The sequence below is a fragment of the Macadamia integrifolia genome, chromosome 9, assembly GCF_013358625.1.
Source record: "Macadamia integrifolia cultivar HAES 741 chromosome 9, SCU_Mint_v3, whole genome shotgun sequence".
Classification (NCBI taxonomy): domain Eukaryota; kingdom Viridiplantae; phylum Streptophyta; class Magnoliopsida; order Proteales; family Proteaceae; genus Macadamia; species Macadamia integrifolia.
In genome coordinates this window covers 1,345,428-1,367,292 of record NC_056565.1, presented here as the reverse complement: position 1 = coordinate 1,367,292, position 21,865 = coordinate 1,345,428, and the positions used below count along the sequence as shown (strand labels likewise).

The following is a 21,865-nucleotide window of genomic DNA, read 5'->3' as shown; positions in this document are numbered from 1 at the left end:
TAATCCACTAAATTCAGTGAAAATTTTAAGAAAATATGTAATTTAAAATCTCGCGCAGACGTTCCTAGCTACCTAACACGACCAATAGCCATCTGCCGGGCCCCGTTCAGCTGATGTGGCTTCTCGTCACAGAAACTACCTCGACGAGTCGACGTCGACCCATCGAAAAAACAACCAACTCCTTACCCCCACACCTTGGCATATTCTGCCCCCTCTCACTCTCTCTCTCTCTCTGTCTCTCCCACACTAGAGAGAACGAGAGGACGCATTATAGGCTATTATTGGCATTTCCTGTATCTTCGTTCTTCGATCTTCGAATTGGCTATCTGTTCATCCAAGTCCCAACTGCATCAAAATCCAGCATTTTCTTTTGTTTAATTCAAAAATGTCATTTTTCCAATTCTATTGTTGTCATTAACGACGATGGTTCAGCAAGTCAGCATAATCGAATAGATTTACTCGAATATGCTTTCTAAATGATTGTTCTTCTTCGGATTTCGCGGCATGGGTGGTTGAGCTATTGAGTTCGGGTAGTTTCCAGGTTTTCCAAATCTGGGCCCTCTATTTTTCCTGGTAAAATCAGGGAAGATTTTAATCAGATTCCCGAGTTGATCAGTTTTCGATAATATTGAGGCCCTTTCTGTAATTTGGATAACTGGGCGACGAAGACCAGATGAATTTGGTGGACTGTTTGGTGGTCTGCGAAGAGGTATCGAAGGTATCCGATCCGTATCCCAATTTCTCGACTCTCAAGTCCAAGAACCTCACAGTCTTGTGAGGTGTTACAATTGAGGTCTGTAACTCTAAATTTATGGAGAGATTTTGGGTTTTTGCGATCTAGGTCGTTGAGATAATCGTCTATTGGGATTCTGGGAAGATGTATGCGGTGGAGAGGATCAGTAGCTACATTAGCCGCGGCGTTTATACAGTTTCTGGTCCTTTTCACCCTTTCGGAGGAGCTGTTGATATAATTGTTGTTCAACAACCAGATGGAAGCTTCAAGACATCGCCTTGGTATGTCAAATTTGGAAAATTCCAAGGGGTATTGAAGACGAAGGAGAAGGTGGTTAGTATAGCTGTTAATGGAGTTGAAGCCGATTTTCATATGTACTTGGATCATAAAGGGGAAGCTTACTTTCTCAGAGAGTTGGAAGGGGAACAAGGGGAACAAGGGGAATCTGTATTCTCTCCTTCATCTTCCGGTGATGAGACGGAGGAGCAGTCTCAGAATGGAAGGATTAAAAAGTCTAAAAGTGGCGATTTTGATGCTAATCAGCCAAGCTCGCCCGCTTCAACTGATGAGTCGAATTCAAAGATTTTACCGAAGACGAGTTCTCGTCGGTCTGGAATTTTGGGGCTTGTATTTGGGCGTAAATCCATGAAGGAAGACGGTAGTAGGAGCAAAGGCAGCAGCGTTGGCGCAGAGCGGATGGGTTCGCTGGAACGTGCAGAGATTGCGGCTGACCTTTTGGACATGAAATGGTCTACGGACCTTCCAACCATCGAGCCTAAGATGGATAATACTTCTAAGGATGCTGTACCAGTCGATGAGGTTGATGGGGATTTGCAGCCTAATAACAAACAAAGCCCGGGCAGCTCGTTGCTTGGTGATAGTATTAACATTAGTTCTGATCTTCCTACTGTAAATGTAGAAACTGATCCCTGCAATAATTCTGGGTCTGGTCCTAATAATCCAGAGAGTCCCGATGAGGTAATTAGTCCAAAGGAGCCACCTTTGACAACTCCCGAGCAATTCATGGAGATTTCCACGTTTGAGGCGTTTGATAGAAGTGAGATAATCTCTGAAGTATCAACAGTTATTGACGAATTTAGTTTAAGGATTGCTGTTTTTGATGAGATGGCCGAAGGTTCTGTTTCTGAGAGTACCATGGCTGGTTTGCAGAATCCAGATCTGGTCGAGCTTGATGCAGGGCAGAGTACACATTCCGGTATAGAACAGTTTTCTGATAAAATGTCTAGTATTATAAGTAGTAATATTTCTGTGGAGAAAACTGAAAATCGAAACTTTAACTCCTTTGCATACTGTGAAGCGACAGAGATCTCGACCGTAGGAATGAATGGCTCCTTTGCACAAGCCACTGAGACCATGGAATTTTGTTATGGCAGGTGTGAGGAAGTTGAGCCTCATGCTCGAGTTCTATACCAGAACACTGAGCTTATAACTGAGGTAACCCCACGACCAGATTCTAAAGTAGTAGCAGTTGAAGAAAATCTTTGTGCTTCAGGAATTATAGGAGATGGAGATTCCTCTGAGTTTCTTAACACTAAAACTGTTCATGAAAATGAGTTAACTTCTCTTAACTCAACTGCAGAGTCCCTTTTACCACCTAATTTGCATAGTACTTTTAATTCTGTTGAAGTGAATCACCAACATACGATGACTGAGGGCCTTTCTCAGAACGATAATTTGGAGATGGGTCCAGTTGAGATTCTGGAGAATGAATCCCAAACAACAGATCTTTCTCATTCTCATATATCTGAGTATAATGGGGTAGATCTTGGAAAGCCATCAAAGGTGCTAGTGTTGCTTAATCAAGAGGCTGGTGTCAATGAAATCTTTGAGTCAATAGAAGAAGCAGTGCCACAAGGCATGCACACCTCTTCTGATCGCAGCAGTTCAAGTCCAGTCCAGTGGAAGGAAAATATTGGTCTAGATGATTACACAAAAGATCACTGTCCTTCATCGGAGTTTGTTTGTGATACTCAAGAAGCAGTTGTTGATTCTCTTTTTTTGAAAGAAAGCATTCTGCCATCAGAGGGTTCAGAAGAAGATCAGCTTCTGTTTGGTGACATTGATGGCCTTGATCCAGTTGGGGTCCAGTTTAAGGAATCAGTTTTTCAAGAATCCCTGCAGACCGAAAATCATCCATCTCTTACCTTGGATGGCATTGAAGATGACCATGAGAGAGTCGATCTAAATCATGCTTCATCTTTGTCTCCAGGCAAGCTTGCTGATGAGTATACTGCAATTAATTTCGAAGGTTTGATTGAGGAATCAGGGACTAAATCAAGCCCAGTCAGTATTCCAAGAGCTCATATGGCTTCAGGGGAAAATGGTGTGTGGCTGCCAGAATCTTTACCGATTATACGGAACATTGATAGTCTGGAAGGATCCAATGCTTGTCATCCTTTAAGCCATTCTCTTGATTCAAATTCTTTAAATTTGAAGTTAAGCCGCCTTGGGCAAGTTGTCTCGACCTTGTCAAAGCCAGATGCAGACTCTGAGCATAACTTAGCACATGAACATCCTAAAGTTTTGGGTACTCAGGCATCTGAGGAACTTGTACTTAAATCTACAAGCAGTCCTGTTGGTAAGAGAACTTTATCTATATGCATTTTCCACATCTTTTTGTCTTTAGACAATTTAGATGTTTTTGAACTGTGGGTACTTGCTATATCCCATGCCTTATGGAGAGATATCTCTATGCAAGCACTTGCTATATGAAGAAATGGGGGTTGATGCTGTTTTGCAAGCATTTGATGCTGAAAAAGTGGATCTGGAGAATTTCATTTCTCTGGGTCCTGCACTTATAAAGCATGATAGGCTTATTGTCAAAATTCGTGGTCATTACTTTACATGGGATGCAGCTGCACCAATTATTTTAGGGATGGCTGCATTTGGATGTGAACAGATTTTTAAGCCAGAAGGCATTATAGTTATTGACAGAGTTGAGAAAATGCTTGTAGGGGATCCAGAAAGGGCGATTGTTCGATCTGGTGGAAGCTGGAGACTCTGGCCTTTCCCAATTGGAAAATCAAGAACCGTGAACTCTATACAGCCAGCTCTGAATGACACTAAAGATTCTGGTGGTTCGGATTGTACTGGTGATATGATCAAGGATAAAAATGTACCCAAAATCAAGGTCACTAAAAAGAAGGTGAGATCAATCATTCCAACATCTGAACAGCTGGCAACCTTGAATCTGGAGGAAGGACGGAACATTATAACCTTCACATTTTCAACAGCAATGCTGGGGAGGCAGCAGGTTATTTTTATGGATTGTTCTATGTATAATAGCATTCACTTCCATTTATAACAGCATCGTCACCTAGGTTCTCATTTACCATTTGGATTTTTCTATATATGCTTAACTGAAATGTTTTATTGAACAGGTGGATGCTAGAATTTATCTGTGGAAATGGAATACTCGTATAGTTGTCTCTGATGTTGATGGCACAATTACGAAGTAAGGTCTTTCTGACTTGATCTTTTGCAGTTGATTTATTTTGCATACTTATTTCTAGATTGTTGAAAATTGAGGGTTCACATTTTGGGGTTCGACTTTCTTGCTTAATATTGAGATTCAGAAATGATTGTTGGGAATTACAATTTTGACATCTACATTATTTGGTTATGCAAGTTTGGTGGTTACTCCTTTATTTTTTATAAATTTTGCAGAATACAGCTTTGCTTATCTTGAATGTTCGTTGGCCTTTTGGTCTTCCCCCACTAAGCACTTGATGCGGATCTGGATTTCAAGGACTGAAATCGGATCGCTTAGGGCCCATAATAGAGTAGTAAACTCAAATAGTAAGAAATAATGGCAGTTCTGTAAATAAATGGAAGTTTTAAGGGAGGTGGCAGTTTTGTAATTAGGATGAACTTATAGATTTAAGCAATGGGTTCAACAATCGGCTAGTAGCAAGTGTAGTTCAGGAAATTACAATTAGAGTTAGAAAAAAAAAAAAAAGAATAATAAGAGAAGGAAGGGTACTATGGTCAAAGCAGGGGGTTAAATGCCCTAACAGCCCACAATGCTTCAATCTTCTTCTCCTTGTCGTGAGAACCAGAAACCAGCGGAACTCAAGGGCAGCTCTTGCAATCAGACTCAATTGACCCAGGAATTCCAAGATGAAGAGTTGCCTAGGCCTGCTAAGTTGATACAAACCATTGCAGTTCAAGAGATCAGGCAGTGTTTGGATTGCGAGCTTCTGAAATACAGGTTCAGCGACAGTTGCAGGTCCATCGATAGTTCCAGTAATAAACCTCTCCACAGGTCAGGCTTTAGAGCTAGGGCTTCAAGAGTTTGAATCGCCCCAAGGGGGAGTATTTACTCCCCAAATTTCAGACTGGTAACTGCTGAATTGAAGGAGTTCGAACTCCTTCACTGGCTGCCAGTACTGCCTGGACTGAACTAGAAAAGGAGAACAAGGAAACCAAAAAAAGAAAGAAGAGGGATAGGGAAAAAAGAAGAGGAAATAAAGAAGAATTAGAAGTATGGTAGGGAAGGGAGGAGAGAACTTCAGAGAGGGAGGAAGGTGAAATCGACAGCCATGGGTCACACCCAAAAATTCTTTAACCAAGTTTTAAATCTCCAAAATTATTCAAATCTAAAACTCCATATTGTATTACATGACTACTTAAAGGAAAACTCAGAGCATCTCAATGGTAACTAATTAAAAATGGAAACTAGCTTAGATAGAAACTGAAATAAAAATCCAAGCTAAATAAAATACCGCAAACTAATCTCTAAATCAAAATGGAAAGTAAATAATAAAATTCCCAAATTAAAGAGATCCCTTTCATTGCCCAACTGCATCAGCACTAGCTTGCTTAGCACCAGTCCTACACCCCTGCTGGAAAAAAAGAAAAAAAAAAAAAAAAAAAAAAAAAGAAAAAGAAAAAAAAAGCAAAATAGAGACATTGTCATTCTTGCGATGGTTTTTGTCAAATTAGGAGTTGATTGATTTTCTTGGTTTAATATTTGTTGCAAGAGGCCTCCTGCTTAAATGATGTTTTCTTGGATTTTTTTAATCCTTTGGTGGGATTGGGGGTGGCAACGGATGTTTAAGGACGCTCACTTTACCAAAATTTCACTTGTTTTGGTCACAAAAATGCTTTGTTTCGTTAAAATTTCAGCAATTTCTCTTATTTTGGCTGTTTGCCCTTGAAATGGCCAAGAGAAATTCACGGAAAAAATAGTGTTTCGGCTAAATTTCAATATTTCTCTCTTTTCGGTCTGATCGAAATGGCCTACCAAAATGAGATTTTGAACTATGGGTGGGGTGTGGCTACTAGAGACTATTACTTAAGTGTACTTTGCACTTAAGGAAAGAAATAAAAAAGAACATTACAAATAATTTCTATAGAACCGACACAACTTAACATTCCCTCTCAAGCTGGAGTATAAATATCATCCAAGCCTAGCTTGGAATATCCTTGGAGAAATACATTTCGAAACAAGGCCTTGGTAAAAGAAAACTCCAAGTTGTTCACTAGATTTGACAAATGGAGTGGAAATGAACTTCTTCATCACTGCATCCTAAACAAAATGATAGTCCACTTCAATATGTTTGGTTCTTTTATGAAAGAAAAGATTACTAGCAATATAAGTTGCTGCCTGATTATCACAGAACATGTCCATAGGTTTGTTGATCAGAAAACAAAACTCTTAAACAAAGGATTTAGCTATACCAACTCAGTAGAGTGTGAGCCATAGCTCTATACTTAGCTTTAACACTAGAACATGCTATTGTAGTTTGATTTTTAATTTTACATGTAACAAGATCACCCCTGACAAAGGTATAATTAGTCTGTAATAGATCTCTGATCACTATATGCACCAATGCAATTAGGATCAGAATAACCAACAATATTGGTGTGACCAGTACTACGATAAATGTGACCTTTCTTTGGGTAAGATATATAAGTTTGCCGACTATCCAATACTGATGTTTGTCTGCAAATTCTTTGTCATTCGAAGCTCCAAGTTTGACATTAGGACCCATAGGATTATCTACAAGCTTACAGTGTAACATTCATATTTCACTCAAAGGTTAAGAACATACTTACGCTAAGATAAACAAAGCCCTTTCTTGCTTTGTATGACCTCACTAGCAAAAAAATATGTAAGAGCTCTCAAAACTTCCATTTGGAGGTGCTGCTGTAAGGGTTAACCTGTTCAATCCTAGATAAGTCGTTAATAGAGACAATAATATCATCAACATAAATGACTAGTACAATCTTTAGTTTTTACGGTGAACAAATATTGAGTGATCAGAGTAACATTGAGAAAAGCCACAACCGAACTCTACTAATTTATCAAAATCATGCTCTCGGGGATTGTTTCAACACATAAATAACTTTGTTCAGCCTATAAATTTTGGAGCACTCTCTCCCTGAGAAACATACCCAGGAAGTTGCTACATATAAACTTCCTCATGTAAATCATCATACAGAAATACGTTTTTGATATCTAACTAAAAAAACGCTAATCAAGGTTTACAACCAAAGAGATCAAAACTCTCATAGAATTCAGTATGAGATAAAACATCTTGGTATTTGGAAGGAATAGTGTGGAAGGTCAATGAGAGGGAAAATGAAAAAAAGAAAACCAGAAGATGGAAAATAAAAAATAATTAACAATCGGATAGGAAACCAAAGAGTTATGAGTACAAGAATGAGTACCTTTCTGAAGAGCAATAGGAAAGTCATCAGGAGACAAATAACCTCCAAGCAAAGAATCAGATTGGGATAGGTGAGCAATAACATCAACGGACAGTGACTTCTTGGGATGGCAATTGTATACCTGTAATGGTACCCTGTGGATTTGGGGTCAGAATCTTCAAGAGGAATGATTTGAGGAATAGGTGGGAAACTAGGAGAGACAATACCTAAGTCAGAAACAACACCAAAGTAGGGAGTATTCTAAAAAAATCTAACATCAATGCTAACAAACTGCTGACGAGTAACAAGATCATAACAACAGTAGCCTTTTTGGGTATGAGAGTGCCTAAGAAAAACACAATTTATAGCGGGAGGGGACAATTTACCAATGCCCAGATGAAGATTATGATCAACATATTTGCACCCAAAAACACGTGGTGGTGGACCAAGTAAGGGGCCGTTAGGTAGCGTCTCCCCAATAAATTTTGGGAATACTCATATGAAACATTAAAGATCTAGCAATATCTAACAAATGTCAGTTTTTCCTTTCTGCCATACCATTTTGTTTGGGGGGGAGTATAAGAGCAACAAATTTGATGGATAATACCATTATCAAAGTAGAATGAAGAAATTTCACGTTGAGTAATATTAAGAGCATATTTTCTGTATGCAAATATTTTAAACAATCACCAAACTGAATTCTAATTTTTAAAATCATTTAAAAACGGATATAGACTTAGAATGATCTTTTTAAAGATAAATGAAGGGGACAAAATAAGAGAAACCGGAACGAGTCTTAACCCTACATGGACCCTAGATATCAGAATGAATTAAATCAAATAAAGACTGCTCCTAGACAGAATACAAGATGGAAAAGCAGTACGGTGATGCTTGCCAAGCTCACTCACAAGCTTCACACTTTGTATGGGAGGTAGACTTGTAACTGGGGGCCATATGTTGTAGCTTGGAGAGAGAAAGATGTCTCAGTATGCTTGCTAGGCTCACAAGCTTCACATTCTATACGAGAAGTAGACTTGTAACCAGGGACCATATGTTGTAGCTTTGAGAGAGAAAGATGTCTCAGTTGGTAGTGCCAATGGAGAGGAGAATCACTAGTAAAGGTAATAGGTGCTGTCGTAGATGAGGAAGCAACGTCAAAGTAGTATAAGCCATCCCTCTCATTCCCTCCATCAATTGTCATCTTTGTCTTGAGATCCTGAAAAACACAATGGGAAGGGTAACATGTGAAGGAGCAATTGAGATATTTTGTAAACTGACTAACAGATAAAAGATTGACTGGTAATTCAGGAACATGAAGTACAATAGATAACGAAAGAGATGAAGATAAAGGAATGGAACCATGACTAGTTACATTAGTAGAGGATCAATTTGCCAGAATAACTTGGGATGGATAATTAGACTGCTGAAAAGTACATAGCAAGTTGGGCTTACTGGTCATGTGGGAAGACGCACCTGAGTCAATGACCTATGGGATGGAGAATGAGGAAACGAGATATGTGGGTATAGATGAATGATCCAATTTGATAGTAGATGAAGAAGTGGATGTCTCAAGATGTTGGACATGTTTTAGTAGTTGATTGAACATCTCATCCCGAGAGACAAAAGATGAGGAACCACCTCAAGACAATGAACTCTGATTAGTGTCATGAGGTGTCACCACTTTAGCACTCCCATCAGGCACAATTGTGTTGGCAAACTGTTTTTGTGCCCATTGGGGCTTTCCATGCTTGACCCAACATTTCTCAATTGTGCGATTATTGCGACCATAATGGGTACACTATCTGAAAAAACTGATCAGATTGCTTGCCGCCACGACCACCCACACCACATATACAACCTCCCCCGAAACCATGACCTTTGCTAGGAAATACGGAGCCATGATTGCTGCCACCATTATCAATGACAAACGCGAAGTTGTCCTTGAAGAAGTGGAGGATTCAGATTTAGACAGGGAGGGGATACAATCTGTTGAATCCTTAAATATGTCTCATTCACGGAGGGAATCTTCTCACTAGCTAATAGTTGACTTTTGAAAAGATAGGTCAGAGTCTAATCCAGAAAAGAATTTGGCAACCAAGAATCAGCATGCTGAGATTTGAGAACTGCAAGATCAGTAGAGAGGGGCTGGTACACATTGAGTTCCTCCCACATGCCCTTTGGAGTGCTGTAGTAGTCACCATCTGATTTTCCATTCTGTTTAAAGAGAAGAAATTTTCATTCAAATCATGTACTCTGGATATATTCTTATCTTAAGAATAGCTTTCTTTGGGATCATTTCAGACACCATTGACTGTTGTATGGGACATAACCTTGGCAGCTACAAAAGGCTCCATACTATTCCACAAACCAACAAAGTAAGGTAGCATTCTTCGTCATCCAATCCTAATACTCAGTAGAGGTTGTAGTAGATGGAGATATAGTTAGATAGTCCATCTTCCATTTGGCTGTGATATAAACTTTAATTGCTTGGGCCTAGAGAAGATATTTTGAAGCACCATTTAATTTGATGATTTAATTTGAACATTGATGTTATCTGTGGGAGGTTTAGATTCTTTAGAATCATCCATAAAATTGGAGGTAGGAGAATTCTTTCACACAGAATAAACCAGATGTTACCAGCCACAAGAAGCACAACAATAAGCAACAAGGAACAATATTCAGAAGTGTGAGGCCTAAAAAAGCGGCCAAAAACCTCCAAAACAGAGAGTCGTAGAGTAGGGTGAAACCCTTGAAGTAGAACCTGGTGGTAGGAACGAAACCAGGTGGAGTTGCAGGTTGGTTCTCTTGAAAGAGCGAGTATTAAGAGCTGCAACTCTGGAGTTTGTGTAGCCTAGGACAGGGTTTCCTACGATCCAAACACGTGGGAGAAAGGAAGAGGAAGGAAGGAGACGACAGCCAAGCTGCCAAGCCACGCATGTACACATTAAACGAAACCACTATTTCATTCGCTTCAATTCTGTCCATTGAATTGGGGTTTTTTTCTTTTTTTGATAGGTAAGGATAGGAAGTAGATAACAACTAGGAGGCTCAAACTCGAGACCTTCTAGTGAGCATATTTTTTTGCGCACCACAACTCACCAACTGTGCTGGACAGTTGTTGTTGTCCAATGAATTGGGTTACAAGCATATTTATAAAAACAAAATTGAAAGTTTCCTAACTGTAGTCTGATGGTGGAATAGAAGTAAAATCTAACTCTCTCCTAATTATCTAACCCAATCTAAATCTATAATGGAATCAAACTCTAAAACTAAAAATGGTATGGAACTCTAGCCTAAGTACAAGATTAGAAGATAAATGAAATAAGTAAATAAATACAGCAACAATAACAACTCAGCCTTTTCCCAACTAAATGGGGTTGGCTACATGGATCCTTATCCTCCATTCAACTTTATTTGAGGTCATACTTGATACAAGGCCTAAGTTATGCATGTCTTTCCTCACCACTTTTCCTAGAGTCATTTTAGATCTGTCTTGGTTCTTTAATTTCCTTTGAATTCGAATCAAATCACTCCTCCATAATGGAGCATCCGAAGGCCTCCATTGAATATGGTCATGCTGCCTCATTCGACTTTCTTATGGCTTATTATGAATTAGAGCTACACCCAAATCAGCTTTAATATGACCATTCCTTACTTTATCCTTCCTAGTTTTTCTACACATCCATCTCAACATCTATATCTCATCTATATTGAGTTTATCCGTATGATGCTTCTTAAGTACCCAACATTCTGCACCATACATAATAGCTAGTCGTATGACTATTCTATAAAATTTTCCTTTTAAGTTTTAAAGGAATACGTTGATCACACAACACTCTGGACGCACCTCTCCACTTCATCCATCCTATTTTATTTCCCTGGGAAACCTCATCCTCAATATCACCTTCTTTATTTATGATTGATCCTAGATTCCTAAAATAATCATTTTGCAGAATCTGCAAACAACAAACAAACTCAACCTTATCCCCAACATAATGGGGTTGGCTGCATGGATCCAGGCCAAACAAAGTATTTTGCGAAATCTGCCTCTTATCAAATTTCACCACCTCATTATCCGTCCTAGTGCAACTAAAATTGCACTGACACATCATATACTCTGTCTTCATTCTATTAATCTTAGAACCTCTTGATTCTAAGGTTGATCTCCATAGCTCCAACTTGGCTTTAATCACTATTTTTGTCTTATCCACCAAAACACTATCATCAACAAAGAGTACACATTAAGGTACTTCATCTTGAATGTCTCTGGTTAAATCATCCATGATTGAATCAAATAAGGGCTTAAAGTTGATCCTTGTAAACCCAATTGTAATTGGGCATTTATTACATTGACCCCCCACAATTCTTACATTAGTCACCACATCATCATGCATATCTTTAATTATCCCCACATATTTACTAGAAACACTTCTCTTCTCTGTTACTTGCTTGATTAACTCTCTAGGGATGCTATAATAAGCTTTTTCTAGGTTAATAAAAACCATATGGAGATCCTTCTTGCATTCTCTAAATATTCCCAGAGTTTCTTAAGTAAATAGCTTTTATCATGGATCTTTCTGGCATAAGACTAAATTGGTTCTCCGTAAGTTGGGCTGTGCCTCTTTCCTCTTACTCTCAGCTTTCTGCTCTCAACTTTCTTTTCTCATCTCTCACATTTTCATCTTTTCCTTCCCCCTTTTCGGTTTGTACTTTTTTCCTTTATATTTATTTATTTATTTATTTTTTATATGGATCCATGTAGCCGACCCCATTAAGTTGGGATAAGGCTGAGTTTGTTGTTGTTGGTTAGTCGAGATAAACCACAAATTTCTAAACTCTTCCACGCTTTTATTGGGATCCCATCTACACTTGGTGCCTTGCCTAGTTTCATCCTTCTTAAAGCTTCTTTTACTTTAGGAACCCTAATTTTTCATATATATCTACGACATGTGGTGTCTTTCTGGGTTTCAATAATTCTCTCCCAAATAAGTAAATAAATAAACTACTAATATCCTACTAGACACAAATCCCAATTAAGGCCCTCTTCTTCGTTGAAACTCTCAAACAGGTTCAGCCTGGTCCAAATAATTGCTCCTGCATCAGTCGATATATATATATATATATTCTTGGTATATATTATGATTTTCAATGCTGTTCTTTTACTTATTTCATATTTGTTGATAGATTGGTTTGTCTTTAATCTTCTGTAGATTTGAATGTAAGCCTTCAGAAGTAAGAACTTTGTGACTCGCTTCTGTTTTGGGGGTGGGGTCATAGTTGATAAGTTTCGCTATTACTTCTTATAGGAAGTACTGCTATGTATAGAATTACTTTTGCTACTCAAATTGTCACTGGTTTTCTCTTTATGTTTGGACCACCAAAAAAATAAAAAAGGTTTTTTATCTTGATGAGAAAATGCACAATTTCTTAAGACCTCAAAACTGAACTTTTTTCCATTTTTGATCTATATTCTTCCTGCAGATCAGATGTTCTTGGGCAATTCATGCCTTTGGTTGGAAAAGATTGGTCACAAACAGGTGTTACACATTTATTCTCTGCGATTAAGGTCTGTTCTGTCTTATTATTATGTGCTTTTATTTGTGTGAATTTTCAGATATTATTTCGTTTCATTGTATCATTTTGTATGCACATTGTGAATGTTAATGCTTCCAAGCTTTTCCATGTCCACATAGTAAAAAGATGGACTTAAGGCAGTAGAGAGATGCTACTGAGACAATGAACTGCAATATTTTTTTTTTCTAACCACCACCACCACCACCACCACCCCACCCAAAAAAAAAAAAAAAAAGGAAGAACAACTGCACTTTCTTTGCTCCAAAACTTTTTACAAGCTTAATGTTCTAGATCAATTCGAAGCTTATTACATGCCTCTTGAAGTTAGTCATGACCTTTCAACTTTCAAGTGCTAGAGATTATTGCAACTCATTGTTGAACTGAAATTGATCTTTGTCTTCATCCTTCTTTCTGAACCATTCTAGAGAGCTTTCTTTTGTAATATATAACAACATGACCCCCACGTATTTGTCCACCTAATAGAGTATTGGTGGCCAGCATAGTTGTCACTGCGTCTAGGCGACTCAAGTCGTTGGAGGGTGCCTGGGTGTCAAAGCAACACCAACATGGCACCTAGGCAATGCCTTTGTTGCTAAAATTTCGGTTTTAAACCCAAAACTCCTGGCTGATGGCCAGTAACCCAGGAAAGAATTGCTTCCATCTTTTGTATGATCTACTCTTATATATAGGACTAACAGAATCAAATAGAATTATCTATCTATCTATCTATTCTCTCTCTCTCTCTCTCTCTATATATATATATATATATATATGCTACTTCTGAAACATGGAAGAATAAAAATGTTAGACCAAAACACTATGTATGGATGGTATGAACTGCCTAAACAAGAATTCTTGGACGGCAAGACAACTATGGTGGCCAGTTAAATCACTGGATTCTCTGAATGTAAATGGTATTAGAGCCCAAAGTGATCTCTTCCTACTCTTTGGAACAGTACTCCTGATGCGTTGTCTTTCTCCTTCTTGAATGGATTCTACTGAATGAAATCTTGTCGTCCCCCCGTGCCTGGGGGGTGGGGGGGAACTAGAATTCTGTGCTCAAGATTTGAATCTCAATGGCTATTGGAGGTAAAAGGGGGGCATTTTGGTCTTCAGTCCTATCTCTTTGAACAGTTTTCCTGATGCAGGGAGTTCCTCAGTTACTCCAGAAGGAAGAGGAAAAACAACAGGCCTTAGTGGCCATGACTTATGACTTATGACTTAATAGAAGCTTGGCTTAAGTTCTGCCGATATGAGCCTGTCTTGTAGCCCATGTCTTGGGCTTTAGTTATTAACTGTTTTTCTTTTGTTTTAAGTTGTTTTATCACACTTAAAGACTTTTACCTTGTATAGTGAGTTTCCTTCTTGTTGTAATGTTTCCTTTTGGCTATGTTAGTATAGTTAGATAGCTTTCTTACGTAGCTAGAGACTCTTTTTTTTGTTATATCAATTCTTGTAGCCTATTCTAGGCATTCAATGAATTATTCAATAAAGAATGGCTATTGCCTTGTTGCTGTTGTGAGACTCATTTTAGGGTGGGAAACTCTTGGGGTATAGTGGGATTCTGATCTAGGCCTGTTGGTGGGAAACCAAAAGGTTATGATTTCCGGAGGTTGTTTGATACTTATTCTCTATGCTCTGTTTTCCTTCAAGTATTGATTTCTGCTGTTATCGTTCAAGATTTTCGGAGGTTTTTTGATACAGAAATTTGAAGAGTTTTATTCCACTATTATTGCTTCTTATATTCTGTTTATAGTAGGATTTAGATCCCAGCAAAGGAATCCAAAAGAGAGGTTGGCAGTAGCCCTGTTTTGGGCTCCAAATTGCTGAAATGGATAGTGGGTTTTATATGACCAGCAGATTACCCCATCTTTTGAGGTGTCAAAGGTCCTCCTGAGAGCTCCTTTGATTCGACCAGAGTTTAAGCCAGATCTGACCAGCTGATCTGTTGGAAATAAGAAATCACCTGATTTTTGGTTTACAGGTTTCAAACTTTTACTGTTTTGATTGTTGTGCTATATATGACTGTGAGAACATCACAGTACTTTGTTCTAACAGTTTATGAACAGTGGTCAGAATCTGACATTCATCAGACAAGATTGACTTCGACCTTGGTGTTGACTTAAATTATATTTTATGGTTTTCTTGAGGCCCTATTAAAAGGGCTGAGTAATCTGAAACTAGAGTTCATCCTATCTACCTCCCAACATTTCCCTTTTTGCATGTTTAGCTTAGGATGTAAGTTGGAATGATTGTACTCTAATATTGAATAAGAACTGTTTGGAGTGAAACTATTGTAAGAGGAAAATTTTTGGGTTATTCTCAAGCCATTGTAATTAATTTCATATTACAAATTGAATGCTCCAATTGCCTTTCAACCATTATTATTTGATTCAATTTTTACCACATTTTTGTGTGTATAAATGTTAACAGCTGAAAGTGTTTTGGTGTATGGTTTTAAGCATTTTCTTCAATATAATTTTCCTTCCACTCATTTACTATAGTTATGTAAGCTTAAACTGGCCGAGCTTGACGCAACCAAAGTCCCTCAGACTACCTTATTTAAGGTTTAGTGGATTAGATTCATAGATTAAAGTCTGGATTTGGTTGAGAATCTTCCAATGAGTTATTGAGTTCTTTGGGTTGGGCTTGTTCTGAACCTGACCTAACTGCCTGAGCTGTGCATATCTGCTTTCAAATGGGCCTACTAAATCCCCGGCTTCTTCTGAAGTTAATACAGAATCAAGATGTGGATACGTGTCACATCTGATATTGGACATGAAAGATTTGCAGAACAACAAATAACAGAAAAAAATATGAGTATTGCATATAGGAAACCTTATTTTAGGCTAGACCTAGTAAATTAAAATGAGGAGATAATTGGAAGGACAAGTTTCCAAGAAGAATTATTGCAACCAATATTCTAAACCTTTCAGTCCCCCTTTTTTATTGGTAACAGAAGAATGCCAAAAAATTTGTAAAATGAGATGATCCTAACCATTATTGGAAGACGGTGTATAGCTTTTAGTATTACAACATATATGGTTACTGGCTAGCACTGAGATAATAGATGTGTTTCATTAATATGATATTGTTCTTTGGCATTGCAGGAAAATGGTTATCAGTTGCTTTTCCTCAGTGCTCGTGCAATTTCTCAGGCCCATCTAACGAGGCAGTTCCTCTTCAACCTTAGGCAGGTTATGTATAAAGGAATTTAATTCTGCATTCAAACCAAAAATTTAAGAACTTGGGAATTTTTGTCGTTTGTTTAGTGAATTTTGTCATGAAGGTTCCCCATAAGATTCATTATTACTGTTGTTTTTTTAACCAAGAATCCATCTTTCTCTCTCCTGAACAATACAATCTTCTTGCCTTTGCAGGATGGAAAAGCTCTACCTGATGGGCCAGTTGTAATTTCACCGGATGGGCTCTTTCCTTCCATCTTCCGAGAGGGTAAGTAGTATATATGACCTTTTCTTCTCTCCTCTTTAATTGATGTAAGAATGTAATCAATCATACCATAATTTGAAGAAAATTCTTACTGATTCTCAAAATTTTATTGGCAACCACTTGGTTGATCACTTGTTCAGAAAAGTCTTACTGAATTCCGGAAACCATGCATCTGTAGAGGAGCATCATAGGCTATGAAACCTGCTGTAGGATCATGGATAATGTACATGCTACATCCCCCCCTCCCCCCTCCCCCCTCCCTCCTCCCTCTTTTTTAAAGCCTTCTGCAGTTGTATCTCCTTAATAACTTAAGCATGTCACCGTTTAATAACATACCGGCAAGGTATGACACACAAATGCAATTATATATATATATATATATATATATGGGATGTCTTTTCGGAGAATAGAAATACCAAGGACAGGGTGGTTAACAATAACCAACTGACTGGCCATTTTTTACTCATTCTATGCCTGTTCCTGTCCAGATACCTTGCGTTTGAATTTCCTAACTATTTCAATCTTTTGTGTGGTGATGATATGTGCACATTAGGAGGTAGCCCGCCTCTACTCAACAACTGAGCATTTGTTTTCTTTTTTTTTTTTTCTTCCTTTTCTCGTTTAGTAATACTAATATGTATAAGAATTACACCACTTATCCATAACTACTCCCTTAAATTACTCTAACTCCACCCACTTCCTATTACTTAATATTCAAACACCTCATGCCACATAAGCCGATGCCCATGCATGTAACATTCCATCCTCCTTAAAGTAAGGTCTTGCCCTCAAGACCAAATGTAAGAATGCATGGAGTCTTCCCGTGTAACCTTTGAGAAAGACAAACCGCTCCAGTGGATAAGAATTTATACTTTTCTGCAAAATACGATCTGATCTGATATTGCTTGTGGATTTGGATGGAAGACTTTTGTCATCGCCATGGATGTAGAAAATCCGTTGGTGGAGCCATGGCTGGCTCTGATACCACTTGATACGTGCACATTAAATAGAGGAGATATAACAGGCAAATCCAAGAGTTAAAATAGGGGAGAAAGATATAATTGCTACCAAAAAAAAAAAAAAATAGAAAAATGAAATACAAGAGATTAAATAGGATAAAAGATAGGGATAACATGGGGTTGGCTTTATAGACGAAACCATGACGTCTCGGCCTAATTAGGAGGTAGTCCGCCTCTACTCAACAACTGAGCATTTTTTTTTTTTTTTTTCTCCTTCAATAATACTAATATATATAAGGATTACACCACTTATCCATAACTACTCCCTTAGATTACTCTAACTCCACCCACTTCCTATTAACCACATAACCTACGTAACTACTCCCTCTACTTAATATTCAAACACCTCATGCCGCATAAGCCGATGCCCATGTATGTAACAGGTGAGAAGAGTGTAGCAACTGGGAGAGTAAGGTTAAATAATGGCCTTGCCCTTACCCTTACCCTCTATGGGGGTATGGTAGGGATCAAAATTAAAAGATCCCTTTACCTGGCAGGTCAATAAGTAAGGCAGGTAATGCCTTAACCTTACATAGATGAGTAATCCCATTTTCTTATAGGGTATGAAATTCTTATGCTTACCGTCCAAACTAGAGACAGTTAAGGTGGGTAAACTGTTAACCATTGACACCCCAGTGAGCTGGGACCAAGCCAAAAAACTCATGGTTGCAGTGTAGAATGTCAATCAATCAATCAATGACATGGAGTCCAAAGCCTACTAACCTCAGTATCATACTGATTTTTCTTAGTTCCCACATTAATGATTGGGATATCCTCAATTAAATTAAATTTCTTTTAACATAAAAAAGGTCCTTCAGATTAAAGAACTTGCTAGATCAAGGTTGTAACTAGGTTTTCTGTGTCCATGTAGTATCTTTTTAATGCAATTCAATCATAATTGCAGCTGTCTCTGGATATATTTTGCCAGCCATTAATTTGTTTTATACTTCAAAACCATGCCCTGAGAGAACTTCTCTTCCTTTCTATTTTCTGCAGTTATTAGAAGAGCTCCTCATGAATTCAAGATAGCATGCTTGGAGGTATGCATGTGTTTGTCTGTGTGTGCTATATTGACCACTTTAATTGTTTGAGGTTTGTAGTGCCTGTATAGAGGAATCAAGGTTGTTAGATGCTTATAATTGTTAGGAACTTACTTCTGTATTAAATTAACTGGTCAGTGCATTAATTTAAACTGTTTTTAGCCAAATCAGACCATGTGCATTACGAGCCATAGCTTGGTATTCTGCTTTAGCTCTGGATTCACTACCGTAGTTTGTTTCTAAGTTTGTCTTACAAATGGATTTGCTCCAACAGAAGGGTAGTGACCATTAATAGATATCCTGTCTGGGGAGTAACAATAACAGGTGTCATCCAAATAGCCTGTAATATGTCCATGATAGATCACTTGCTTACCTGGAGTACCCTTATTATAAATAAGATTTCATCACATGGAACTGAAAGCATTTTTTGGTGATTCCATAATCTTACTTCTCACTTCCAGTGCAAGACAAATGTTAGGTCATGTAACTGTAAAGTACATCACCTTTACCAACAAGACACACATTATTACCCAGGGCCTTCAAAAAACAACAATTTTTTTCTGCGTTAATTTTTGCACTAGGATCAATTGGAGTAGCGGTTGTTTTTGCTCCTAGTATTCCTATGTCAATAAAAACGTTAATTATTACCATTATGACACACTTATGCCCTTTCTGCTTGTGGCTGCATTCAGGAAGTGTTGCAGTTTCCTTAGATCCTATGGTCTGCAAATACTTAACCTTGAACTTCTTCTATACTACTTGTCATCACTAGATGTACTAATGTCACCAAGACACACATTCAACAGAAAAATTGCTTAACTTTGTTGAAGGATGAAAGATGAATAAAGGAGGGAAGAAAATAAAGAGAAAATTAAGCACACAAGTTCAAACCTACTTTTGATACCATGTAACAGATATTAAAGACAGACCTGCAAACAGAGAAGGGAGAAAAAGGGGGGGGGGGAACAGGAAGGCAAAAGAAGCACAATACTGCCAAAAGATATGCAGCTTAAAAGTGTGAACATGTAACTTAAAATATTTGGTAATATTGAACATGAATTTTCTGTATTTCTGGAGGGGAGTTTGATTTAATGATCAGCTTATCCAAATTTTTAGGATATCAAGGCATTATTTCCTCCGGATTGCAATCCATTCTATGCTGGTTTTGGAAACAGAGATACTGATGAGTTTAGCTACCTTAAGGTTGGAATTCCCAAAGGAAAAATTTTCATCATCAATCCTAAGGTAATCTTTCCTTTATGCTAATTTATACAGATGATGATCAGGGGGACTGGATCTTGACAATTCTAACTTTCCTCTTAATGGTGGAGCTTTCAGGGTGAGGTTGCCATAAACCGTTGGGTTGACACAAAATCATACACATCTCTCCATGCACTTGTGAATGGAATGTTTCCAGCCAGGTCCTCAGCTGAGCAGGTCCAATTTGAAACTTTTACTGCCTTTGTATCACAGCTCTGCATCCTTAACAAGATCTAGAGGGTTGAAATACAATTTTATTTGAAGATGAACAAGAGGAAAGAAAATATGCTCTCTAAGGGTGATGCCCATTAATCATGGGTTACCTGATGCCATTTCATACTTCAGTATGTTGGCCTGTTTCTGAATCAGGCCATCCAACATTACTGCTTCACCTCTACACAACACAAAAATAAGAATTACATCTTCAAAAAAGTTCATATAATGCTAGAGTCCAGGAGGACTTAAGTTCATGGAGTAACTTAAATCTTAAATCCTGGGAAGCTTTGTGTTCTTTTGGTCCTAATTTGAATGTACATTAACTGATACATATCTGGTGTGTGCACCAGGAGGACTTCAATTCATGGAATTTCTGGAAAGTTCCTCTTCCTGAAATCAATTTTTGAAGGTACTGAAGAGATTTCTTGGTTTCTCACCCAACCATTGATTCGGATGCAGAAGTGTCGTCATCTCATTTCTGGAATTCAGTACGGTAGATTCCCTGTTCCCCCCCTAGCCTCTGGTTGCTTGAATTACTACAATCTAAAGATGAAGTTGCCATTATTTTCTGCTACTTTATAACATCAGCAAGAGTTTTACTAGGGACTTTCCAAGTAATTTTTTATCTTTCCATCTGTGCCAACAACTGAAAATTTCAAACAAGGCATTCCACCTCAACTCCCTGGAATTTTTCAAGACGGCCAAATCATGTAAACTTTTGTATATTAATAGAAAATCATGTAAATTGGAGCTATAGGTACATTGTAGGGTCCTGAATATATACATGGAAAGTATGGAATGCCCCGAGTTTTTATCGCCTATGCTTTTCATCGCCAGAGTTAAATTCTAGATGCTTCACCATGTGAACTGCAGGCATTCTGTTTTTTCCGCTTCAGGAAAAAATTCACTTACTAACTATTCCAATTATAGGAAAAATTTACTTACCGACTATTTTAAAGAGAAAAATACATTTTCTGAGAGAATCCAATGATTTATTATTTGATATCTCTGGGCAACCAAGGCACTGGTTAGATATGGGATTTACTTACAGAAATGAGAAGTGGTGTAAGGATTTATGGAAAAAAGTTTGAAGAATGAAAGTTGGAGTTTGACTTTAGTCATGACAATTTTTTCCCTCTGACTAATTTTTGGCATAATTATGATGAATTTTTAAAGAAAAGCATAGTCACTTGATATTGCTAACAGTTCTGGGGTTATGTGCAGCTATGATGTTCTTATTCATAGATGGGTGGCAACAGAGACAAACTTGAGCGATTATTTGTGCTTGGGTTTGGTGATATGTTGGTGGCAGAAAAAGTTGTACAGCTTAGTTTGTATTAGAGGGATTCAGGTGTATTCTCTATAAGGTGACTGGAATTTATAATAGTTCTTTTCATGTGATCCAGTTAACACTGCAAGCATTGATGGGTAAGCTAATAAAAACATGTGCATACCCTAAAAACATACATGTATCATTGTTTCCACATGCAAAAGCAAATTCCTTTTTTCAACTGGTACCAAAAGGCTAATATAGGATAGATGTGTCAAGTTTTTAACTGATTCTCAGCAAGAGTAGTTCCTGTGTGTCCGCAGAAATTTAAGCTCTGTACTTGCCATGCCTATTCAAATTTTAAGGCTTAAGCTTTCTAAGCACTAAGAATTCATTCCTCTGAAAACACCTGGGATTGGCTCTGCTATTTAATTTGCATGGTGATATGAGGTTGAAGAAACATTTGACCCTGAAGGGGACATGGTTGAGCTGGAAAAAAAAAATGGAGCTTAAGGGCCATGAAAGCTAGCTGGGGAGCCATGGAGGAATTCAACCTGGGTCCACAACTATACTTGGGGTAAGAAAAATTCTGGCTAAGGAAAGGAAACCGGAGTAATTCAATTCAATC

At 38.0% G+C, this 21,865-nt stretch overlaps 1 protein-coding gene across 4 annotated transcripts; it reads left to right on the top strand.

Annotated features, from left to right (window-relative positions):
- The first annotated feature begins 218 nt into the window (after positions 1-218).
- LOC122088566 lies at positions 219-21,478 on the top strand. Of its 4 annotated transcripts, none has more exons than XM_042657871.1 (11): positions 221-3,332; positions 3,718-4,007; positions 4,135-4,208; positions 12,890-12,974; positions 16,093-16,179; positions 16,363-16,435; positions 18,448-18,491; positions 19,608-19,736; positions 19,830-19,928; positions 20,318-20,460; positions 21,192-21,478. In XM_042657871.1, exons 1-10 carry the CDS (start codon positions 878-880, stop codon positions 20,372-20,374), a joined length of 3,393 nt encoding a protein of 1,130 aa, XP_042513805.1. In that variant the 5' UTR covers positions 221-877; the 3' UTR covers positions 20,375-20,460; positions 21,192-21,478. The 4 variants fall into 4 exon arrangements, with proteins under 4 accessions (XP_042513806.1, XP_042513805.1, XP_042513804.1 ...); XM_042657870.1 differs by having other exon boundaries at positions 222-3,332; positions 3,709-4,007; positions 20,318-20,455; XM_042657869.1 differs by having other exon boundaries at positions 223-3,332; positions 3,709-4,007.
- The last annotated feature ends 387 nt before the right edge of the window (positions 21,479-21,865 follow it).